Source organism: Phragmites australis, chromosome 5, assembly GCF_958298935.1.
Source record: "Phragmites australis chromosome 5, lpPhrAust1.1, whole genome shotgun sequence".
Classification (NCBI taxonomy): domain Eukaryota; kingdom Viridiplantae; phylum Streptophyta; class Magnoliopsida; order Poales; family Poaceae; genus Phragmites; species Phragmites australis.
This window is the reverse complement of record NC_084925.1, coordinates 42,910,344-42,932,531: the sequence shown is the minus strand read 5'-3', so window position 1 is coordinate 42,932,531 and position 22,188 is coordinate 42,910,344. Positions and strand designations below refer to the sequence as shown.

At 45.0% G+C, this 22,188-nt stretch overlaps 2 protein-coding genes across 2 annotated transcripts; both read right to left on the bottom strand.

The window, feature by feature from the left end:
- Positions 1-223: 223 nt before the first annotated feature.
- On the bottom strand, positions 224-5,276 carry LOC133919825 (probable pectin methyltransferase QUA2). The gene is made up of 8 exons (XM_062364355.1): positions 4,333-5,276; positions 4,113-4,242; positions 3,080-3,320; positions 2,554-2,776; positions 2,298-2,467; positions 1,880-2,183; positions 1,350-1,488; positions 224-879 (listed from the first exon to the last, which is right to left on the bottom strand). The coding sequence occupies exons 1-8, from the start codon at positions 4,959-4,961 to the stop codon at positions 730-732; spliced, it is 1,986 nt and encodes a 661-aa protein (XP_062220339.1). The 5' UTR covers positions 4,962-5,276; the 3' UTR covers positions 224-729.
- Positions 5,277-10,465: 5,189 nt separating this feature from the next.
- On the bottom strand, positions 10,466-13,607 carry LOC133919824 (lysine-specific histone demethylase 1 homolog 1-like). The gene has a single exon (XM_062364354.1). It carries the CDS (start codon positions 13,466-13,468, stop codon positions 10,883-10,885), a length of 2,586 nt encoding a protein of 861 aa, XP_062220338.1. The 5' UTR covers positions 13,469-13,607; the 3' UTR covers positions 10,466-10,882.
- Between the last annotated feature and the right edge of the window lie 8,581 nt (positions 13,608-22,188).

The window sequence follows — 22,188 nt, the reverse complement described above, 5'->3', positions numbered from 1 at the left end:
CCCATTCTTCTCAATAGCTGCAGCTAACTCCTAACGGCCATCAAAAGGAAATCTTGCCTACAAGCTGCAGTAAACTACCACAAAGAACAAACCTTGACGCATTCTTCTTATAGTTTACCAGGTAGACTTCTTGAATAATGAAGATACCACACTTGTTCTGGACGAAGTACAACATTGAGAAATACATAAATGGAGGTGGAAACATGTAACGGAATAGATACTGTTTGCTTTTGCTTATCATTCATCTCCAAATAATTATATTGATTTCACTGGGCTGTAATCTGGGATGACCAGTATATAGACCAACCAATTTACATACAAGATACGAAAGCAAATGGGTACAGTTACAAAAAGGAAAATGTAATGAGGGGAAAAATGAATTATACCTATATGGCACATTGGCCGCGATTATGTACACCGCAGCACCATCCCTTTATAGAATATGGTTTTTTGCTACTCAAATAACTTTGATGGCTTCATCTCTGTATCCTGGCAATAAAACCTTGGCCTGGAAAGCTTAGCCACCAAGCCTGTTCTCTGCAGCATGCACTTGCCCGATCAGTCTAATGGCACCTTGTGGTTCCATGACGATGCATGACAAGTTAGCTGACCCATGCCTCCGGTGTTCCAACCCAAACTTTGTACTCAATTGTGCTCAGAATTGAATTATAACAGTATCTAAGAGGGAAAGAATAAGTTCATATCTTGTGTCAGTGTCTACTCTGCTCCTTATTTTCTGAGAAAGGGCTTCTGACAGACCAGTAGCTTTTCATCACTAGCTATGTCAAGATCTAAAATTCGGGCATCCCACCTGAGTTGAGTAACAACAGATCTTGCAGCTTCAATAAGAGGGGCGGTGTCACGGATTATGACCCAGCCCTGCGTCGGCAACAAACAAGTAGAACATTTTTAGACAGCACATGTATATGAGTAATCTTATGACTGATGCAAGTAGTGCTCCACATGTGTGGAAGTATATGCAAATGCAAGACTATTCTGATCATTCTGCTGCATGTCTTCATCATGGTAATGACAATTGTGCATTATAGTTATACAGTAAATAAAAAAAAGTATAGTAAAGGTTATTTCTTTTTCATTATAAAACCAATAGATCATGATCAGAGTGATTGCCCTGCCAAAGTATATGGCCAACCAAAGCAAAGTTTTCAAGAAACTAAACCGAGTTAACACTTATCACTGCTTATAGTAGAACCATACGAATCATTCTGTCATTTAGAACAACCAACACCCAAACAGGACAACGTTATGGTTTATGCCTCACATGCATCCAAGAACCTTTAGATGTGACTGAATGATTCATTTCCATATAATTAGCAAAAAATGCTTACATCTGGTCGTAGGATACGATCAACTTCCAAGAATATGTCAAGAGTAGAACATCTATGCTTCTGGCTCTCCTCAAGTGATAGCAAGCCATCAGCATGCACCATATCATATGTTCTTGGGTAAGTTGGAAATGCTTCACACCTAAACACATGTTTGACCATCCATCATTTAATTGAAGCTTGATCAGAAGATCCACATGCCAAAAAACTGTCTATAAAATTGATGTTTTGTGCATGCATCAATCTCTGTGTAATCTAACAGAACTATGCAAAATTGAGGATGCTAAAGTTCCTCTACAACAAGAATTTTCCATATGCCTAAAATTTGTTTTTATTGGCATTATGAGTTATGACTGTGTATGCATGTACATATGACATTATGAGTTATGACTGTGTATGCATGTACATACGAGGTGTAGTATTGGAAATTTTATCAAGAAAGGCAATTCAAGATTTAGCATTAACATAGTATACAGCTGAAATAGAAAGAAAAAAACTCAGGACAGAAAAAAAGGTCACGGGCAATTACTTACCAGTCATGTTGAATCCCAATAAGCCCGCGGTCAAATATTAGAGGTAGATAGTTCGGGGCATTCGTAGGAACAACATTCATCACCCAAACAGACTTTCCAGCCTTGAGTAAAGCAGCATTAAATCCACCAAAGTGAGCATTCATATCTAAAACATTCCTTAGCATGTTGAATGGTGGCTGTGGGTCCTCATCGCCGGGTCTCTTTGGATGATCTGAAAATATAAGCGGAGACAGCAAAGACCAGTAGTTCCGCACCATGGAGTCCCAGTTTGCAGTATCCTCAGCAAAGACTTCTGAATGGACACCTGATAATTTAGAAGACTCTTAATGCAAGGCAGAGAAATATTTGAACATGGAAACGCTCATATCTAAAACATCTGCTTGTTTCATCCAATTGCATTATGTGGCCACATACTTACCATGTATGTCAAGTTCTGTTGAGTTTTGTCTAGCCTGTGATGGCCAGGTCGTGTGATGTTCAATGGGGATCCAACGCTGACTTCTTGTTCCTGCTATACAGGGGTTTAGTGGGTGGTAGTATGGTGATTCTGGATCATGGCTTTTACCACAAAGCTCAGGTCCAGATTTTCTGTAAAACAAGAATGTAAGTTCATCACTTATCAGAACATTAATCTCTATTATAAAGTATATAGGGATTGGTATGCAGTACAATACCTAGAACTGTAACAGTCCCTTTTATTTGTCTTTTTCCACACAATTGTCTCATCTTGTTGAGACAGCATCTCCCAACAAAGGCCCTCAGCGAAATCACGAACGGCTGTCCATTTCTTTTGGTTTTCTTTGTCACGCAAGGCCCTATGTGTATTCAAATTCGATGTCCAGACAAAATAACCATCAGGCCTCAAAAGCCTGTCCACTTCAACCAAGAAAATGCCATCTACAAAATTACAGAGTAAAGCGATATTTAGTAAGAGATACTACTTTAGATTGTCATCCAAAAGTACCAAATAACCATAAATCCATCTCTGCAGAAATTCCGCAATTGCAAGTTGGCAGTGGCAAGGGTTACAAGTGAAAGGAAGTAAATCACAATTGTATGTCCTTGATCATTTACTCATTTAGTCCTCAGCTAGGCATTTATACAAATCTTTACATGTGGAGGTGCTAACATAAGATATTGCAGCATAGCATTTTAGTCAACGAGAGCTAAGACACATGAAAGAAGAAAACTAGTACATACCATTTTTGTCCCATTCGATGTTACATTTTGCACAATGGACCATATCGAAGGAAAGATAGGGATATGGAAGCTGCTTCGATGCAAATGAACCGATCATTGCAGGAATGCCTCTCTCTAATGTAATTTGCACTTGGCTGCCAGACGCCTCGTAGTTAGCGATGCACATGGTCAAGAGATCTCTCTCAAAAAGATGTGCTCCAAAGGTACCGAATCCACATTCTATGTCGAGAACTGTCCTAACCTGAAAAATGGCTTGGCAAGAAACACCATCAAAAAGGAACGTAATAAGAGTTTCTGTAAACCTAGCAATTACCCCAAGCTTTATTGTAGCAGATTAGATCATAAAGGACACTACAAGATGTCTCCAACTGTGTTTTACATAATGGATCAGTGGAGATCCTAAGGTCCTACCAACAAACTTTTGCAGCATAGATAGGAAACCCCGATATACACTTTCCAGCACATTGGGCATGTATAATTTCCAAAGGTCAAATTAAGTGGAAATAGAGCAACACTTTCCAGCCAGCTCACTTGCCATGCAAAATTTCTAAAGTAACGTCAAGTGGAAAGACCACCACAAACAAGTGCTGCTGAATAACAAATCATGACGTAGAAAAAACGTCTTAAACTGATAAATTAGACAGGGGCCACAGGGCAACAACTTGCCAATGAAATACTGTTATTCAAAAAAAATGAACAATCACTATGTGCTTAAACAAATGCTCAACGGAAATAACAAGACCCCCCATGCAACCACTAAAAAATGCAGGTGTCACCTGATAAAATTAAACCGGACGGAAAATCTTGGCAGAAGCCAGCAAAATTCATAGGATGTTGACAAAGAGCACTAGCAAGAGTGTGGCCCTTTTAAGAATTAGATTTTGTAACAAAGAGTGACACCTCATTAACAGAAATGCCATTGGTTCAGTTCTATACTTTCACTTCTGCTAGTTCCGGATATGCATTCACTAGATACGAAAGTCAAATAAATTAACAGCGTAGGTTAAAACTTAAAACAAATGCAACAACTCACCCCAGCTTCATTGAAATTGAACTCATTCCGCAGCCCAATCATCTCCGCAATCTGATGGGCATAATCCTCTACACCGTCGGCCATATGCGCATCCGACGGGAAGGAGATCTGGTCCTCCTCCACCATCATCCTGTTAACAACAAGGAACCACCAAATTCACAACCAGTAGACCAAACCACCACCTCGAAATTTACCAGAGGAACAGATTTTGTTCTCACACCTCTTGAACAGGCTCCCGGACGAGAACTCCTGCCCGCTAATCCGCACGTTGTCCTTCCAAATGAACCCTTTGCCGCTGGGCCACCGCACGGGGATCCGATAGGTTGGCGGCGGCGCAACGAGGCAAGTGACCCTGCCGTCGCGGGTGCACTGCCGCTCGTAGCTTATCACGACGCCGCCCCCCAGATCCGACACGTCGACGGCGTCCGTCACGTTGTAGTAGCAGGGCACGTAGTTCTCGTACTCGGGCGGGCACACCTCCGCCTCCTTGGCGCGGACGCCGCCGCCCACGAGCTCGCCGATGTCGAGCAGGTCCGTGACCAGCTGCTCCTGCAGCCGCCGGTACCCTCGGTGCGCCGCGGAGGCGGCAGCGCGCGCCGCCGCGCCACGGCCCGCGTAGAGGGACCCCGCCCACGCGACCGAGCCCACGAGCGCCGCCGCCGCGAGCACCAGGACCCCTATCTTAACCACCGCGGCCGCGAGGTGCCGCTTCCGCGCGCCCCGCCCGAAGGCGCCAATGCCGTTCTCACTGGGTTCCTTGGAGTCGTAATGCGCCTCGTCGGCCGCGCCGTACACCGCCGCCGGCTTGCCGCCGATCCCCGACGCCCCCCGGTGCAGCGGCCGCGACATGCTTGCTGCTTGCGGATCTCACGAGCCGCACCAGAACCGCATGGAGTGCGACACGCGGGCCGCCACTGGAAACGCAGCGAGCAATTCCGCAACGCGGCAACGGCCTGCGCTGCTCCGCCCCTCCACTGAGCGCTACTGCCTCCTCACCATTACACGAGTAATGGAGAGAGAGAAGAGGGAGAGCAGCAACACCAAGCCAAGTACTAGCACTCGAGTCCTGATCTCTTACCCACGGCCACGCATCACAGGACGGAACGGGACGAGGAGAGAGGTGGACGGGACGGGGCACGGCCGCACGGGTAGCTCCGCAGCAACACTGGCGGCTACGCGCTAACGCTCGTATTAATAGAGGTGGATTACAGGGGTGGGGGTCTAAATGACAGGTGGGGCAGAGATGTCAGGGCCCACTGTCGATGGAAGAGAGGGATCGCGGGGGTGGTGCTGTTGGGGTTTGGAGCTGGTAGTTAATTCCCGTGGGCCCCGCGGTGTTTAGGAGGCGTACCGATTTAGTTTGACGTGTGTTGGGTTCGGCCGGTCTCGTGATACTACAGAATGTCGCGCACCCTCGTTTTTTTCTGAACGTGCTGGCTGCGTGGTGCTCTGCTGCTTCATTTTAAACTCTGCCGACTAATCAGTAGATTGATTTGCTAATAATTATGCTGGACATTAGATCCCAAACTCTTCCTTGGTTTTGAGTTGATGTGCGTATATTATGTGGAGACTGAAGATAAACTTTATATGGTTATATCAGTTTAATGTAAGGATTAGAGTGAATAAAACTTCAATTTCAAAAACAAACATTAGATCTCAAACCACCATCGTCGCCGCATGTCTTGTGTAATCCCAGGGAGCATGAGTAAAAAAATTGTTCGACGAAGTCATCGGTAACCTAAGCAATAACCGATGCTACTACAGCAATAATCTACTACAGCGCAATGCACATTTGGAGCAGGAGGGAAGCTATTACTTAGAATCTGTTACGTTCCCGCTAGAACGGTCTGTCCTGTGGCTAGATTTTGGATCATGGGCGCAATCTATACACAATCTTTCCAACCTTTTAGTTGGAAAATAGAATGGCAAGTACATTTTAGATTCTGGTAAGATAAATTCAGGAGTGAGGACCCAATCAAGCGTCTACCGATTTTTCTTCAATTCTCACGAGCCATGTAAGCTGCGGCTACAATGTTGGATCCTGCCGGGCGGGCCATGATAGCCCGAGATCTCACAGCAAAAACCGCGAGCCGCTGCAAGCACACGTCGCGAAAAGCTCCCCGTGCGCCAACGCCGCTTTTGGCGAGAATAGGATGGCCACGACCCACGAGCCCGCCACCTGTTCGCGGCTGGAAAGGTGCGCGGTCGGAGCACACAGCACAGAAGCGGCCGCGCGTGGCAAATCGTCCCACGGATGGGGTGTTGCCATTGGACGAGCTAGCGCGACGCCGCCGCGGCGCGCGTCCCACACCCACGAGAACCTTCCAGCCGCCCGTGGTGGGCGCCCTGGCGAAACGGCCGGTCTGCCTACCTGACGAGTAGCGCGACTGTGTAATGCCCCCACACCCAACCCACAACCCAACCGTGCATTGAGCCGACCCACTCCTCTCCTGCGACGCCCATTTTCTGGGCATGCATGGGACACGCACTGCGGCACTAGTCGCTGGTTCACGGCCACTACCAAGTGCCATCGCGAGTGGTTTTGGCCCTTTTGGGTGCTTGATTTGACGGCGTTCGTTCTTGTAAAGGGAGGCCAGTGAGTGGGTCAGTGATGCTTCCATAAAGCTAAGCCATGGTGTTGTCCCCCGACTTCCGTTACTACCTCCATCCATAAATTAAGCGTGCGAGTGCTAGAGATTCAGCCCCCCCGGCCGTGATGCAATGAGTGCATGAGCATTGGTTACTCGGAAGTGCGGAGCAGTGACGAAACCATATGGTCAGTGGATTAGCGACTGTTGGCTCTCATCCATCAACTAGGAAGCTCTTGAGGGATAATTTCCCAGTTGGAAAATAATTCTTCTAGCCGGAAGCTTCCTCCATTGTCTAAACTCCAGGTCTGGAAGGTTTCTCTCTCTTTTTCCAAACTGCATTGGAAGGGAAGAATAGAACATGCAAGTATGCAACGCGCGGGGTGTGTGCTATGTAGGCCATGGCGAATGCTGGACCATTCATAACTCATTGTCGGTCCTGAGAATTGCCAGCTCTCCATGCATAGAGCTCGATCCCTTCGCTAGTAGAGCTAGCCATAACTCTGCATACTGCTTCTCTGGCTGGCTGCACAGTACCTGGCACCGACAACATCCATCTACCGTCCCTCTGCAATCTGCAAAAAAAATTTATCGAAAGCTGTGCAATCTGCATTTGGTACCTATATTTCTCCGAGGTAAGCTCATTGCAATCAATGGCGCCGATCGACCCGTCACTTTCCTCCTCGAGCAGTACACGGCCCATGTCAGATTAAATATTAGTACTATTTTTTAAGCTAAATATTGGCACTATCAATATGTATAAAATGCAAGCAAATGAAGTGGAGAATTGTCATGACTCTGATGTCGCGGAAACGCCGTCGCTGCCTTCTGAAGCAGAGCAGGTGGATGACTGGGCCCAGTGGTAAGAGAGATGAGTAGTTGGGTCCATTTGTAATAGACTGTAGGTGTGCGTAAGGAGAGAGCCGGGGCTGCGTCCTGGATCGGTGTTGTTATAAACCGAAGCCAGAGAACACTTGTGGACCATCGATGTAGTGTTTGGCAAGGAAGGAAACTCTTCTTCCTACTGAACCTGGTTGTCCGATCTATCTCTACTGGCTCTGAATTCCCCGAATCCCCTTGCTTCGCTGTGTTCCTCTCGTGGTCTGCTACAAGAATGTACAACAGTACAAGCCGTGCTAATGCTGATACTGCGATACAGATCTCCACTCCACTGGATCGAGGCGCGCTTTGAGAGCAGCACAGGTGGTTACGGATCCGAAAAGGAGTGAACACCGGTTCTGGACCCGTCGTGGAGACAAATTAGAACAGCTAGGATTTTGGCGTGGTCGTCGATGTCAAACGGCAGGTTGGTAGATGGCCACTTTGTTATATATACATGTGGGAGGCGGCCAAGATAACACCACCAGCGCCTAATAATTCCACTAGTACAACATGCAATCTAGTCGATGGTTTTGGGCCAAACACGGGAGTTCTTTCTCTATCCTTGAGTTGCCACCACTTGCATTTCGCAAAGATAACATGTTCACACCTTGGGTGGCTAACCACTTACCAGTGGGAAACAAATACATATCCGGGGACCAGGGATCAAAGGGGAACAAACAATGAACGGAAGTAAAATGTCTGGAGCCAAGTTCAGATCGGAAACATACCTCAGAAACTCTGGTACCATCAACTCAACATCGATGCGACAAATTGGTTAGCAAGCCCAGATGATCAGAAACCAAAAGTCAAAGCTGTCTTCAACGCTAGTAGTCAAAAGAGGGTCGCCAAATTTCAGCTCAGTATCCAATTCCCATATAGGGTGAATCCTATATATATAAACTGAAGAGATCACGAAAATTGGCCGCAAACTCAGCAGAGAAATACTGGAACAAGGAAAAGATGTCGTGCGTTAACTAAACACACGCAGGATAGAAACCTGATAGTACGCTCATCGCCAAAAACAAACGACAAACTGCATCAAAGTGAGCGGACCTAAAAATAAAAGGGAACCAATGACACCTTTTACAACGATCATACAGAGATGCCGCATGCAGCACATGACAAATACACAGAACAACAAGCCTAGTCTCGGTCTATGATGAGCAATTAGCGCAGGATGCGTGACTAAGAGTCAAGTCAAAGCATAGTGTTACCTGACATTTCCAACTAATCATCTCTTTGCAAAGGAATGGTTACAATGAGAAACGAGCAAACTAGGTAGTTTTAAAGATTTCAATGGTGATTCAGCGTGTGCTTTCTTGTGTTCTTGCATACCTGTTGTGCCAACCACCATTGCTGAGGTACCCATCTTAAGTCAGACCAATTTGCAGCTGATGTAAAACAAGGAGTGCTACCTGGACATGCTGGAGAAATCATACAGACGTTGCTCTGTACAGTATCCAAACAGTCAATAAACCTAACATAAGGATGTAATTATATTTGAATGCCAGCGCCCAGAAACAAGAATGCTGTGCAGAAGAATTTTCTGAGTTTCACATATCCTAACATAAGGATGTAATTATATTTGAATGCCAGCGCCCAGTGAAACAATTAAACAATCAGGAAAAATGCTAATGTAATGCAAGATATTGCAAAGTGCACATTTAGATAGCCTATAGTAACAATATAAAATCCCTGAAATGTGAACATTAAGAAAATAAATACTCAAAAGGCGGTAGCCAGTGCCAAATCGTCAAGGAGGATGTGTTACCTGGTTGATCCTTCCAGCAGTCACATGCTTGTCTCGTGCATGTGCAAGTTCAAACTAATTCAAACTGTGAAAGAAAATAAATACTAAAAAATGTTTGATTAAAACCAACTGCTGAGGGCTGAGCAGAGACCGCGTTATGTGAAAACTGGAAGGCATATTTGTTTATCAAGTTACAGAGCATATTATCTCTTACAGTCATAACACAGGATATAGGTTGTGTGTCTTCATCTAAGTCAACAAATATTTATAGTAAACATCATGGTTAGATGGAAGTATAAGTCAAACTTTAAGGGAACACAATAAAAAGTTCTCCCGTATCTGCTGCACAAAAAAACACAACACGGGGTTAAATAAGATTTCAGATAATCTAACATGGAACAATTTGATTCACAAATTATGTACTCTTAATGTGAGAAATTGATAGGACACAGAAATTGATAGACTACCAAGTAGAAGATTGAACGATCTCGCTGAACAAACTATTTACTATTCTAAAAATGTTACTAAGGGTTTGTTTGGATTGGGGGGGGGGGGGAGGGGATTGAGATCCAAATCCTTAGAACATAGTTCAAATTTGAACTAAATCCCGAAAAATCCCCTAGACCAAACCTCCCTTTCAAAACAGGCCAAGAAGATTCTTTCCCTACAGCTGGATGAGGGAAAAAAAAAGAAAGCTACTCCCTCCGGTCACAAATACTTTATGTTTTCGAAAAGGTTCGGTCAAACTTTTGAAACTTTGACCATCATTAATTTTTAAAATATTTAGTTTAGAAACATGAAAAATCATTTGTAGATTTGTCTTGAAAAATACTTTCATAAGCTCATAAATTCGTTGGATTTTATAACTATATTCTAGTAGAAAATAGTGGTCAAATGTACACATTGGAGACCTCGTCATGTCCAAATCCTCAAGTATTTTTTTGACCGGAGGAAGTAATATGTAACCACTGGACGTGGCACAAAATCAAAGAACCATAATACAACTCAAAGAAAATGTACATAATTAGAACAAGAATCATAAGTATCTATCACCAAACCAGTATATTAATATTTTAATATTAATATTTTAGGATCATCAAGACAAGAACCTCAGATACTTTTGTTCTCCACATTTTCCCCTAATATTCTAGGTGGAATAACTCATCTAGAGACATCTTAAGCCTCCAGAGGTCATATCAGATACTAACAAGGGCTACATCACAAAAATAAAATCCCTAACATAACTAATATGTGTACCTAATAATCTCACTACAGAAGTGTCAGAAAGATGCACCACGTATGGACAAAAGGTGCTGATCAGAATCTTCCATTGTTTCATGTGGTGATATGATATTTGATTATTCTCCATGTTTTATCAGCACAACATGGCTGAACTTACACCTCGATGGCAGTCAAGAGGTATAAAGCAATTAATGAAATGAATGAATTACTTGCAAGGTAAGCAACTATGCTGAGCATACAAACCCAGTGCTCCGAGTTGACAACTATTATAGGTGAGAGTCAACCATTCAAACATACTAAAATTAGTATTACTTCCTAGCGGCAGCCTTTATCCGAGAGATAAGGCTTTCCCCAGCATCACCCAAACTATCCAATCCCACAAGTTTTGTCCCAAAATCTCGGTACATCGTACTCAACCGTTGCTCATCGCCCTCAATTGCAACTAACTCAGCTACATTCTTTCTCATTATTAAGCCATACAGGAAAAGTGAACCAGAGCCTAACTTTCTAGCACCAATTCCAACACGCAACAATGAGACTGAATCAGGTTCAGTGGTACATGGGTCATAGAGAACTGAGAAACCCCCAAAGGCAGCATCAGGAGAACGGAAGAGATCATCCAAATCAATCTTGTCATCTTTAACAATGTCTCTGACTTCACCGTTAACATCCATTTTGACTTCACCATTAATATCCATTTTGATTTCAACACTAACATCCATTTTCTCAGGTGAGTCCACCTTTTTTGCCCTTCTTCTAGCTGCTCTTAAAATTTTGGCAGCCTCCGTGTACCCACTAAGCAGGGCCCCATGCATTGTTGCAGGGTACCGCCTATTTGTTGCCTCCCCAGCAAAGAAAACTCTATCGAGCACACTCTCAGCCAAAATGTCATAATCATCACCAGAAGCCCCAATAGCCACATATGAGTATGATCCGTATGTAAATCTGTCAGTGCCCCATCGAGTGCATATTGCCTGCAATGGGTTTGGAACCTCGATCCCCTTGGGTGAAAAGATTTTCCTAAGTGTGTCAAGCACCTTCTCCACATTTTCCATTGGTGATGCCTGCTCAAACTTGACAGCAGACTCCCCAGCAACAAGGGCAATGAGCAATGGCCCTCCTGAGACAGAAGAATAACTATAGAACAGGAAGAACTCACCACGCTGACCAGAGTCCTCTGTCAAGTGACCAAATGTATCGATCCTGCCATCCCAGAAATCGTAGGGGAACAACATCACAACCTTGTTAAGCAACCCAAAACCCAATCTTTGGATGGCCTCTTTCTTCTGAGCTGGCAGTTCAGGCACGAACTTGATGTCACCCTTCTTGAGCACGCCAAGAGGAACTGTGCAGAGCACCATATCACCACGAAACGCCTGCTTATCAGTATGCACCATCACACCATCGCACCCATAATGTATCCTTCGCACATTCTGCCCATAGAATATGGGGGTGCCATCAACAAGGGCACGTACAAATTGAGAATTCCCACCAGGAATAAAACAGTGGTCTCCGCCCATTTCGTATGGATCATCCTGGTCCCAAAAGGCCATGGAAAGATCAGCAAGAGGGGCAGCATTGGCATACTCCAGGTTTGCCAGATGCCAGTCCAGAAGCATCCTTTCTTCTGGCTCAGCTGCAACACCATGTGCCGCCCGGAATGTCTCAAGTGCCATGCCCAGTGACACATCAACACCGTGCGGCACGCCATCTGAGATCACCTGCCTCAACTGGCAAACTTTATCGAGGAGCTGATTAAAGGCAGCCTCAACACGGGCGTCCATGTCAGGGTCAACTGGGCGACCATCAGGAAGATAAAGTGGGCATTTGTCCCGCACCTTGTGGAGTGGGAATCCAAGCTGCCGTGCGATGACACCAAGGGGATTCCCATTGATACCGGTAAGAACGCTGCCTCCAAGGTCAGCAGCAGCAACAATGTTGGGATATTCTGCAGCGGAAGAACGCAATGTCTTGGTAAAAACACGGCCACCTGGGCGGAGTCGGCCCTCGATAACTGCCACCTTGAAGCCAAGTGATATCAGGTGGCGTGCTGCGGCCAGACCAGCAAGGCCAGCGCCAACAATGAGGACAGATGGGGGAGGGAAGGAGGGAGGAAGCCGTGGGGGAAGGGAAAGGACGGAGGGGGCAAGGCCAAAATTGATGTAAGCGTGGTCGGACAGGAAGGAATGCGCCGCAGCAACGAGGGGCGCATGCTCGGAGCGAATAGAGGAGAGAGCGGCGTTAGCTGCGACATAGGAGAGGGGGTTAGAACGCCAGAGCGCGACGATGTGATTGCGGACGACGAGGTAGTTGGCTTGGTCGGCGCCGCCAATGCGTGGGAGCACGGCGGCCGCGATCTCGTCCTCGGAGAGGGAGTCTGCGGGGAACCCCGCGGCGAGGGCGATGAGGGCCTCGGAGTCGAGCTCCCGGGCGAGGCGGAGGGAGGAGGAGGTCGGGGGGCGCCCCCGGCGGCGCGGGACGCCGGAGAGATGCGCCGCGGAGGGGGCGGAGGAGGAGGAGCCGCGGAGGACGCGGACGCCGGCTGTGGGGATCATGCCGGGGAACTGCTTCTTCAGGCGGCGGCGCTTCCGCGCGATGGTGGAGTCGTCGACGGCCGCGGTGGCGGAGGGCGCGGACGGGGTCGGGGAGGACGTGGGCGCGTCGTCCTCCATGGGCTCCACGGCAGCGGCGGCGCCTCCTGCTGCTTCTCCGTCCTCCATGGGATCCGCAGACTCGGAGGCATCTGCGGCTGCTGCATCTCCGTCCTCCATGGGTTCCGCGGCTGCTTCCCGGTCCTCATCCTGGTCCATGGGGACGGGAGACGGCTGCTCCGTGGCTTCGGCCGCTTCGGTGTGGGGTGGGGGCGGCGGTTGCGCCTCGCCGCTTTCCTCCATTGGGGTTTGCGGGGTGGGTTGCGGTGATCTCGGCGGATGGGAGCGGGGGATTTGGGGAATTTGGGAGGGTTCAGTAGGGGTTGGCCTAGGGCCGGTACTGTGCTGGACGAACGACGAAGCGACGGGAGTCGGGAGCGAAGAGATGTGGCCCAATACAATTTTTCACGCAAAACAAGTCAGGAAGCGTATTCACACTGTTTGCGCACAGCAGCAATGCGCAACGCTGACACGAAGGCGTATCTCCTGTGGGAATGTATCGTGCCTTTTTCGGCGAGGAGAATGTATCGTGCATTCGTGTAGGTACTTCTTGTAAAAAAAAAAAGAAAAGAAAGTGCAGGCTCTAATTTGAACCATTTTATCGTGCCAAGCATATGATTTTTCCTAACTAATGTGAACTTCATACATGATGCACCCCCAATATATTTCTATTCCTTTCGTAACCTGTATGACGGTTGTTTCGCTCTTGACATATGCTGCAGTATTAGGAGTATCATGTTAGAACATCTCCAGCAGATTTGATATTTTACTCCCCGTCGCTATATATCTAGCGATTCGGGAAAAAAAAATCAACTCCAACCGGATCTCATAGATATGCTGGTCACGTCACCGCATGGGCCGGTACTAAAAACATCCTATATTATGAGGAGAGTTAGCCCACCGGCCCATAACCGTTATCGCATCGGCTTGCACGGTTGGACCGCCCCATTGCAGGCTTTCCTTTTCCTCTCACACTCGCTCTCACAGGACCATTCGATCATGGCAATAGCACAGTTGCAGTCGACAGTGAGCATCCAGCGATGTGCAGCATCTGGAGAGTTTTTTTATTTTTATATTTTTAACATAAATAGTTAAATAAATGTATTTAGGAAGAAAAAATTTGCAAGAATAGTCCCTACCGCATTGAGAAGTGGTAAGCAGTCCACCACACGCTAGGCTTACCCACTTCGCAGATGGCGGTCACGGTATGGCTGAACAGTGTAGCGCCAAAAGTACTGTTCACAGGGTTATAATCCATGTGTAACCCATTTTAATTAGATTAATCCAAAAAATATGTGTAGAATTTAAACTAAAATTCTCCAAAAATGTTACTTTATAACTTCTAACAATTGTTAGTGTCTCAAATAAATTTACAAAAATCTGAAAAAATTCATTAATATTCTTCCTATATAATAGAGTAATTTTTAAAATTATTTGCAGCCATATGTTATATGGTGGAAAAAGTGAGTTCATTTGTAATGATCTATTTATATGTATTTTTATCGTTTAATGTGATATTCTTGTTTTAATTCAATTTAAATTCAAATATATACACCCATTGACTGCATGGTACAAAGAAATATTATATAAGACTAAGATAGTATATCGGGATATATTACTTTTAGTCATACTGAATTGACAACACCCTTATAAACTACAACTACGACGGTACAATACACGTAGCATACGGCATATAAATACCTTACGTGAAATACATTAGCAGTAACAAACTCGATGGTCTGTACTTGCTGAACCACTCTTCCCACGAGATATCTTCAACCTCTCCTTCTTCTCCTCAGCCTTTAGAGTAGCAGCTACCTCTTTCTTTCGAGAGCTACCTCAACACATGTATGTCCAACACATTCCAACACAATCCCTTCCATGGCAACCAGGTCCGAGTCCGGATCAAATTGAATTAAAAAAATATCACATAAAATGATAAAAAAAATACATATAAATAGAACATTACAAATGAACTCATTTTTTCATCGTATAACCTATGACTATAAATAATTTTAAAAATTAGTCCATCACATAAGAAGATTATTAGTGAATGTTTTCATATTTTTAGAAATTTATTTGAGATACTAATAATTGTTAGAACTTATAAAAATAGCATTTTTAGATAATTTTAGTTTAAATTCTACACATACTTTTGAGTGAATCTAATTAAAATAGGTTGCACATAGATCATAAAACATATAAAAAATCTATGATTTTTAGAGCAACAGAAAACTACTATTTCATACATAGAAGATTGAGACATAAAATAACTCTGTAAACAATACTTTTGGCCCTCTGAGTAAGCGGTAAGCCACGGTGGCGTGTGGCGGATTGCTTACCGCTTTTTTAGTGGGCGGTAAGGGTCTATCCGCCCTATAAAAAAACGGTAGTAATCTATTTTTACAAATCTTTTTAACCAGAGTATATTTATTTAATTATTTATATTAGAAAATATAAAAATAAAAAACTCGCATCTGGACGCGGCAGAATTTTTCCACCCCGTACCTGAGATACCGGCGAAATCAATACTGCCGGCATAGTACGCCCATTCCCATGATTCCATTCTTCATGGTGCTGTACTGCTGTATGGACGAGAGATCTAAGGTCTGTGGCGCCAGCTGCACTCCGGTCCGATCGCCGTTACCTTGTTACCTGTACGCACCACTCTCCTGAGCTCCTAGCTTCAAGACTGCAGCTGGGCATCCTAGTACTAGTAAGCAGGAAATCGGCAGCAGGTGAAATCGGCAGTTGGACACAGCCCTGGCGATTCGGATATTTGTCGGTGATCGTGCATCGTCTGCCAGCTGCCGGAGCAGTTCGGCGGTACGTCGGCCGAGCAATTACGGCGAAACAAACGGATGCACCTGCGCGTGGCGTACCGCAGCCAGCCACCAGCTAAGAATTACTCATTATAAGGAAAAAAGAGTAAGTAATCTCTCCGATTATAAATATATATCCTTTTAGATAAGACATCATATTTAATGTATAGTTTTCACTATTATTTTTATTAAGACATATTTATAAAATATATTTAATTGGCGATATTATAGAAGATTTTTTTCAAAATAAATCTATATATATATATATAATTTAAAAAAATAAACTGAATATTTTAGAAGTTATTACTAGTTAAAGTTTTAAAATTTTAATCAATTTTTTAAAATAATATGTATTTATAATCGGACGTAGTAATGCAGCAAATGATGATGTGACGGTCGATCCATCCGTCCACCGTGAAGTCCAACAAGACTCGAGGTGGATGTTGTCTTTCTCCTTTGGCGTCTGCGTCTCGTACGTTCCCCATGGTTTCCTACAAGATCTTCACCCTCCTTGTTGCTTGCCGTTAAAGAAACCGACCGGTGGCCAGCCAATGCTAGTGCTCACAATGGGATTTAGTAGGGCCCGTCTGACGACTGACAGCAACCGATCTATAAATTAGCCCCGTTGCTAATGGCAGATCGATGCAAGACAGGGGCGATTAAACAATGTTCCTGGGAAGCAACAGAACGGGCTCGTAGCCCAGTGGAAGCTAGCTCCGGTGGAGTGCTCCCCGCCCGAGTTCGATCCCTGGGATCAGACTTGGGTGTCTCACCGGGATTTATTCTCAAAATAAATTTGTAGGTATCCTCAGGCGTCTATGGACCATAAGGGGAGGCGACGCGCCCGTCGCTAGCGGAGCTGGAATCTTCGTGAATCTCTGGTAGACGTGTGTTGGTATAGGTTCTAGTTCTAGCGTGCGCTCTAGGGGTGTGTTGGTGTGTGTAGTGTGCGTTGTGTTCGGGCGTTCGTTCAGATACTACAACTTATCCCCTAGATCTGAGGAATAAAAAAAAACTAAACGGGCTACGTCGCGTCGGCTCACATGGTAGAGGCGCAGCTTATGTCACAGTCCGTGAGTAACTGTATCGTGCTAGATCAGTTTAGGCAAAATTGTGGCACTTCATGCCGTGTCGGGTGGCAGCGCGCGATAGGGTGGCGGAAGTGCGGGGAGGGGCAAGGCGTAGCAAGGTAGCAAGGTAGTCAGGTCAGGTCGTGCTTATAGTACCGGATAGTGTGTTGACATGTAACATTCTGAGTTTCAGTATACTAATTAATTATAAAGTTTACTTCAAATTAAAAAATTTTATTAATTAAGCTAACTAAAATCAAGGAAAAATACATATTTAAATATATTAAGTTGATTAGGTATTTCAAAATGCACTAAAATTATTTCCAAAAGTAGTACGCACATTAAATTGAATCATGTGCTTGATTTATTGTTCTTATAGTTCTTTAAGTGGAGGTTTGAATTTGAATATCTCTCAAATTTGAATCTACTCTTAGTTTCCATTCATCTCAAATCGGGTTAAATTCAAATCCTCTCTCAAATCACAAGTCTAATCCAAATCATAATTCAAATATACTAATTTGAATTTATACCATGTCTAAAGTCAAATCCAAATTCAAATATCTCTTTTGAATTATCCAAAAACATTTTCCCTTTTCTTTTTCTTCCTCGGGCTAAATCTCCCTCCCTCTCTCTTTGCACAGCCTAACATGCGGCCCAGCCGGCCCGACTTCTTTTCCCTCTTCACTCTTCCACGCTTGGGCCGCAGACGCACCGCTGGCCCAGCTTCACCCGCGTGCACCAGCACACTCCCCCGTGCCCTAGTGAGCATAGTGCCGTCCACGCGTCACCCATCAGATGACCCGTCACCACGCCTTCTCCCTCGCCAATGTGACGTCGACCTATCCGCCCCGCCACCATGGTGGCCGACACATTCAATGCACCAGCGACTTTCTCTTCATCCCTCCGTGCTCTCTCTCTCTCTCTCTCTCTCTCTCTCTCTCTCTCTCTCTCTCTCTCCCCCTTCTCTCTACTCTCTCTGCACTCAGCCGAGCCACCTGATACCCGTGACTTCTTGCCCACGCACGCGCGTGGCCGGTGCAGTTCGACCATGCTGCAAGAATTAAGGTGGGCGTCACTCCACCACCTCACCACCGCACTACTCGCTGACGACCGCGCAAGGTCATGGATTTCGCACCGCCTCTCTGCTCATCCCCCTCCCTATATAAATATAGCAACCCGATCTCTCTCTCTCTCTCTCTCTCTCTCTCTCTCTCTCTCTCTCTCTCTCTCTCTCTGTTTCCCCACTTCGCTGCCATCACCGTGTCACCATCGTCACCATTGCTCGCCACTGCAGCTCGCTATCACCGATATGCCGCCCACATGCTCACTACGGAGTACCGGGGGGTCACCGTCGTTCCAGAGTCTGACGGAAGCGTGCCCGCGCTAGAAACCAAGCAACTCCGCCGCCGTCGCATAGACGCATCGTTGGCTGCTGCCCTGCCCATCACTATTTTCGAGCACTGTGAGCATCCTCATCCCCTCGCGCACCCTCCTCGCTAGCTTGTTGCCGTCCTAGCGCCCTCTCTTCGCCTAGTGCCTTGCAGCCATGAGGTTTTCCCCGCCGCCATGCGATTGCTCGCCACCGGTGACCTCCTATACCCCTGTTGATCCAGCCTCCGTACTGTGTTGCTATATAGCAGCCATAAACATAGGTCATGGGTATTAATCGCACGCAGCTAGTGCTTAGCCGCTACCCTAGCTATGCTCCACCGCCCAGCTCTGCTTTGGCCGCAGTCTGACGCCCCTCCGACCGTGGCTCGCCATCGATAAGCCCCCAACCGAGTTTGTCACTGCGTGCAGAAGTCTGCCGACCTTTTACCTTTGTGAACCTTGGCGGGGGCACGATTTCAGTGAGCTCACTGTCGCAACTCCGCCATGTTTGCTCACCGTTGGCCAATCCCCTTTTGCCGCTCCGCTTAGCTAGCGCACCCACGCGCAAGTGCGCGCATTGCTGGGCTCGTCACACGTCGCGCAGTCGGCTGAGCAGGTCGTGGTTTGGCCCGGTAGCGGTTGTCCTGCTAGGTTGACCCAGTCGCCCCAAAGGCCGCGCCCCAATGGGTCAGCCCAGCTCTGTAGATTGCTAAACTGGCCAGCCCAACCTGAGTGGACCGAGTTCTGTTTAGCCCAGTACTATGTGGGCCAAGCCCAAGCCTGACCCAGTCCAAGCCCATTTCGACCCAATCCCAGCTACTATGCATGTGGGCTGAGGTTACTATTCATGCAGGTCCCACCTATGAATAGTTTCATTTCGTATTTTCTCGATTTTCATTAGATTAAATCTTCCGGAGTTATAACTTCTCCGTTCTAGCTTCGATTTTGGTAACTCTTTTGCCGAAATCCATCTAAATTCAAGATCTACCTATCTATCATAGTGTGATATCCATTATGGCTCATTTAGCTTTCTATTTAGTGTTATTTGATTCTTCTCTAGTATAGTCCATTAATGATTGTAGTCATAATTTTCAGAATTGCCAGAATTTTGCAAGTGCTACGCGGGAAGCGTCAGGAGCTAGGAAGATCCTGACTACAACCAAAATCTTGAAGAAAACGTTGAAGAAGGCAAGTCCTATATCCATGATCATATTGAACCTATGTTTTCAGATAATTCACATGATCAACTAAAACTTGACTTATTACCGCATGTGCTATGTGTCGTGCTTTTACGAACTACTTATGGTAGTTACTCCTATCAAACACTTATCATGCCTTAAATATCATCATCCAGAATAAATATCGCCCTAGGATTTACTTGTCATTATCTATATTAACGTTGGACGACGCATTGACATCTACCATGCTTAGGCTTGAATACATCTCTTCGGAGATGTCACATTTAAAATATATCTCTTCGGAGATAACAATTTACTATTATCAATATTAACTCATATACCATGAATCTACGGTGATTGTGAATTTCGTGATGGTTGTGAAATCCTTGATGTTGTGTGGGATGTGTAAAAATGAGTGAAAACTATTTTGGCACGGGCAGGTAGAGTGGTCCTCTGGGGAGGATACTCTTGGGGGCTTGAGTTACCTGGTGGTATCCATTGCCAATGAAGATACCTAGCCCGACCGCTTAAAGACTATAAGAACCCAATCCCGGGATCTCTTGTACCTCCTGTATCAGTCCTTGTATCAAGTAGTTGATACACACAGTATAATAGTTGCAGTATCACAATCAAACTTCATACATAATTACTAAGATTCAGAATACAAAAGGTTACAACTCATACTATATATTACAAACATAGCTGAGAGACCAACAATACACAACGGAAAGTAAAGACCCAAAGCCACAAGCAGCTAGGGTGCGAACGCGACTTCTAAGTCCATTCTTCATCCTCGCCTTCACCTTCGGTGAAGTCAGAATCGGATTCCTCATCTGAATGACAGCAAGAGTGAGTACGGAAGGTACTCAGCAAGCCATATATTATTTCAAGGTGTTAATAGATGCATAAAGGGGGTAATTCAATGATAAGGTTTTACGGTTTAGTTTTAAGCGTAAAGCAATTTATGCAGGTATACAATTGTATCGTCTAGAATTGACTTCAAAATAGTTTAAACAGTTCAAAACCTGGTAACAAGCTATATCTGGGGGTTTTCAGTCCCAGGAGGGGCTACACCTCACTTTGCAATCCCTTTCATGACATCTGGTGTACCTCTAGTACCACATAGATCCTAACGAATTTAGCCAGCAACCTCATCACACATATATTTAGTCCACATACTCACTCATCGATGCACACGCACCTAGAGTCTAATCAATGTGATTTCTACTTTCGCATGTCCACGAACATGGACATGGTTATTCGAATAGGTTTACACTCTGCGAAGATTGTACACTGTACCCATGCTATATGCTTAGCCTTCAACCGTTGTAAGCAGAGGAGCGAATCATATCGAAACACTCCAATCACCTTTTCTATTTTAGCTTTTCTAGGGATTTACCCCTAAGCGCCAAGGTACATGTACTGAAGGTCAGTCCCCTTTATAAACCTAGGCTGGTACTTGTAACCTTCAAATTGAGGGACAGATGGTCACTTGACTGCTCGCTACTCTCAGCCTCCTAGTATGATGCTCGACTCAGTTCATGTATGATATGGATGATGAATACAAGCTTGGAAAAATAAAAGGTCTTCTTCCTTTTTATGCTTCTCTTAACAGGATGGTGAGGAAGACAATTACACTTAAAGATGGAGATGCCAACAATATTTTTTCTTATACCAGGAACTTGCTTGCAAAAATGAAGGGTAACACAAAGTTTGATGTGTTTAAATTCATTTGGGAGGAGATTCGCTTTACCTCTCTTGATCCTAAGAGAGGATGTGGCTATGCATTTTATATCATGCTTATGATTGAAAAAGTCACCAACCTCTCTTTTTCTGAAGGAAATGAAGCACTCAAGGCTGCAAATAAGGATGATTAAGCCGATGCCGACTCGTCGGAGGTGAAGACGAGGATGAAGAGTAGTCTTAGAAGTCATGTTCGCACCTCAGCTGCTTGTGGCTTGTGTCTTTGTTTTTTTTTTCTATATTTTGTTGGCCATTCGGCCATGTTTGTAATATATTTTATAATTCATAAACCTTTTGTACTCTGAACCTTAGTATTTATGTATGAAGTTGGATTGTAATACTATCACTGTTATATTATGTGTATCAGCTACTTGATACATGGACTGATACAGGAGGTATAGCAGATCCCAAGTTCGAGGTCTTACACGACCCGTTTAAACAACTTTAGGAGGGATCAAGGGATCAATGTTGGGAGTTTTTTTTCGAGCCCTATCGACCTAGATGGCTGGTTAGAGCATGTATAATGGGTGTTTAGAGGAGGTGCTTATGGAAAAGAATTGTTTTTTTTTCGTAACTGTATTTGCACATGTATTTAGACGAAGGATAAGATGCTTACTTACGCACTGCTACTTATATTAGTGTTAACAAAATAATAATTAACACCTATAATCTTTATTTTTATTGAAATTATAATTTTTATATAAATAATTAGCTCTCTTTCTTGAAGCATATAGTGTAGCGAAAATGACCCTATTAGGTCATGATTTTGATTTTGGTGA

Coding starts and splice junctions, on each gene's coding strand:
- LOC133919825 (XM_062364355.1), bottom strand. CDS start 4,961: ATGTCGCGGCCGCTGCACCGGGGGGCGTCGGGGATCGGCGGCAAGCCG. Junction 2,777..3,079: donor CATCGAATGGGACAAAAATG/GTATGTACTAGT, acceptor GTAATTTTGTAG/ATGGCATTTTCTTGGTTGAA. Junction 1,489..1,879: donor ATTGGGATTCAACATGACTG/GTAAGTAATTGC, acceptor ACATGTGTTTAG/GTGTGAAGCATTTCCAACTT.
- LOC133919824 (XM_062364354.1), bottom strand. CDS start 13,468: ATGGAGGAAAGCGGCGAGGCGCAACCGCCGCCCCCACCCCACACCGAA.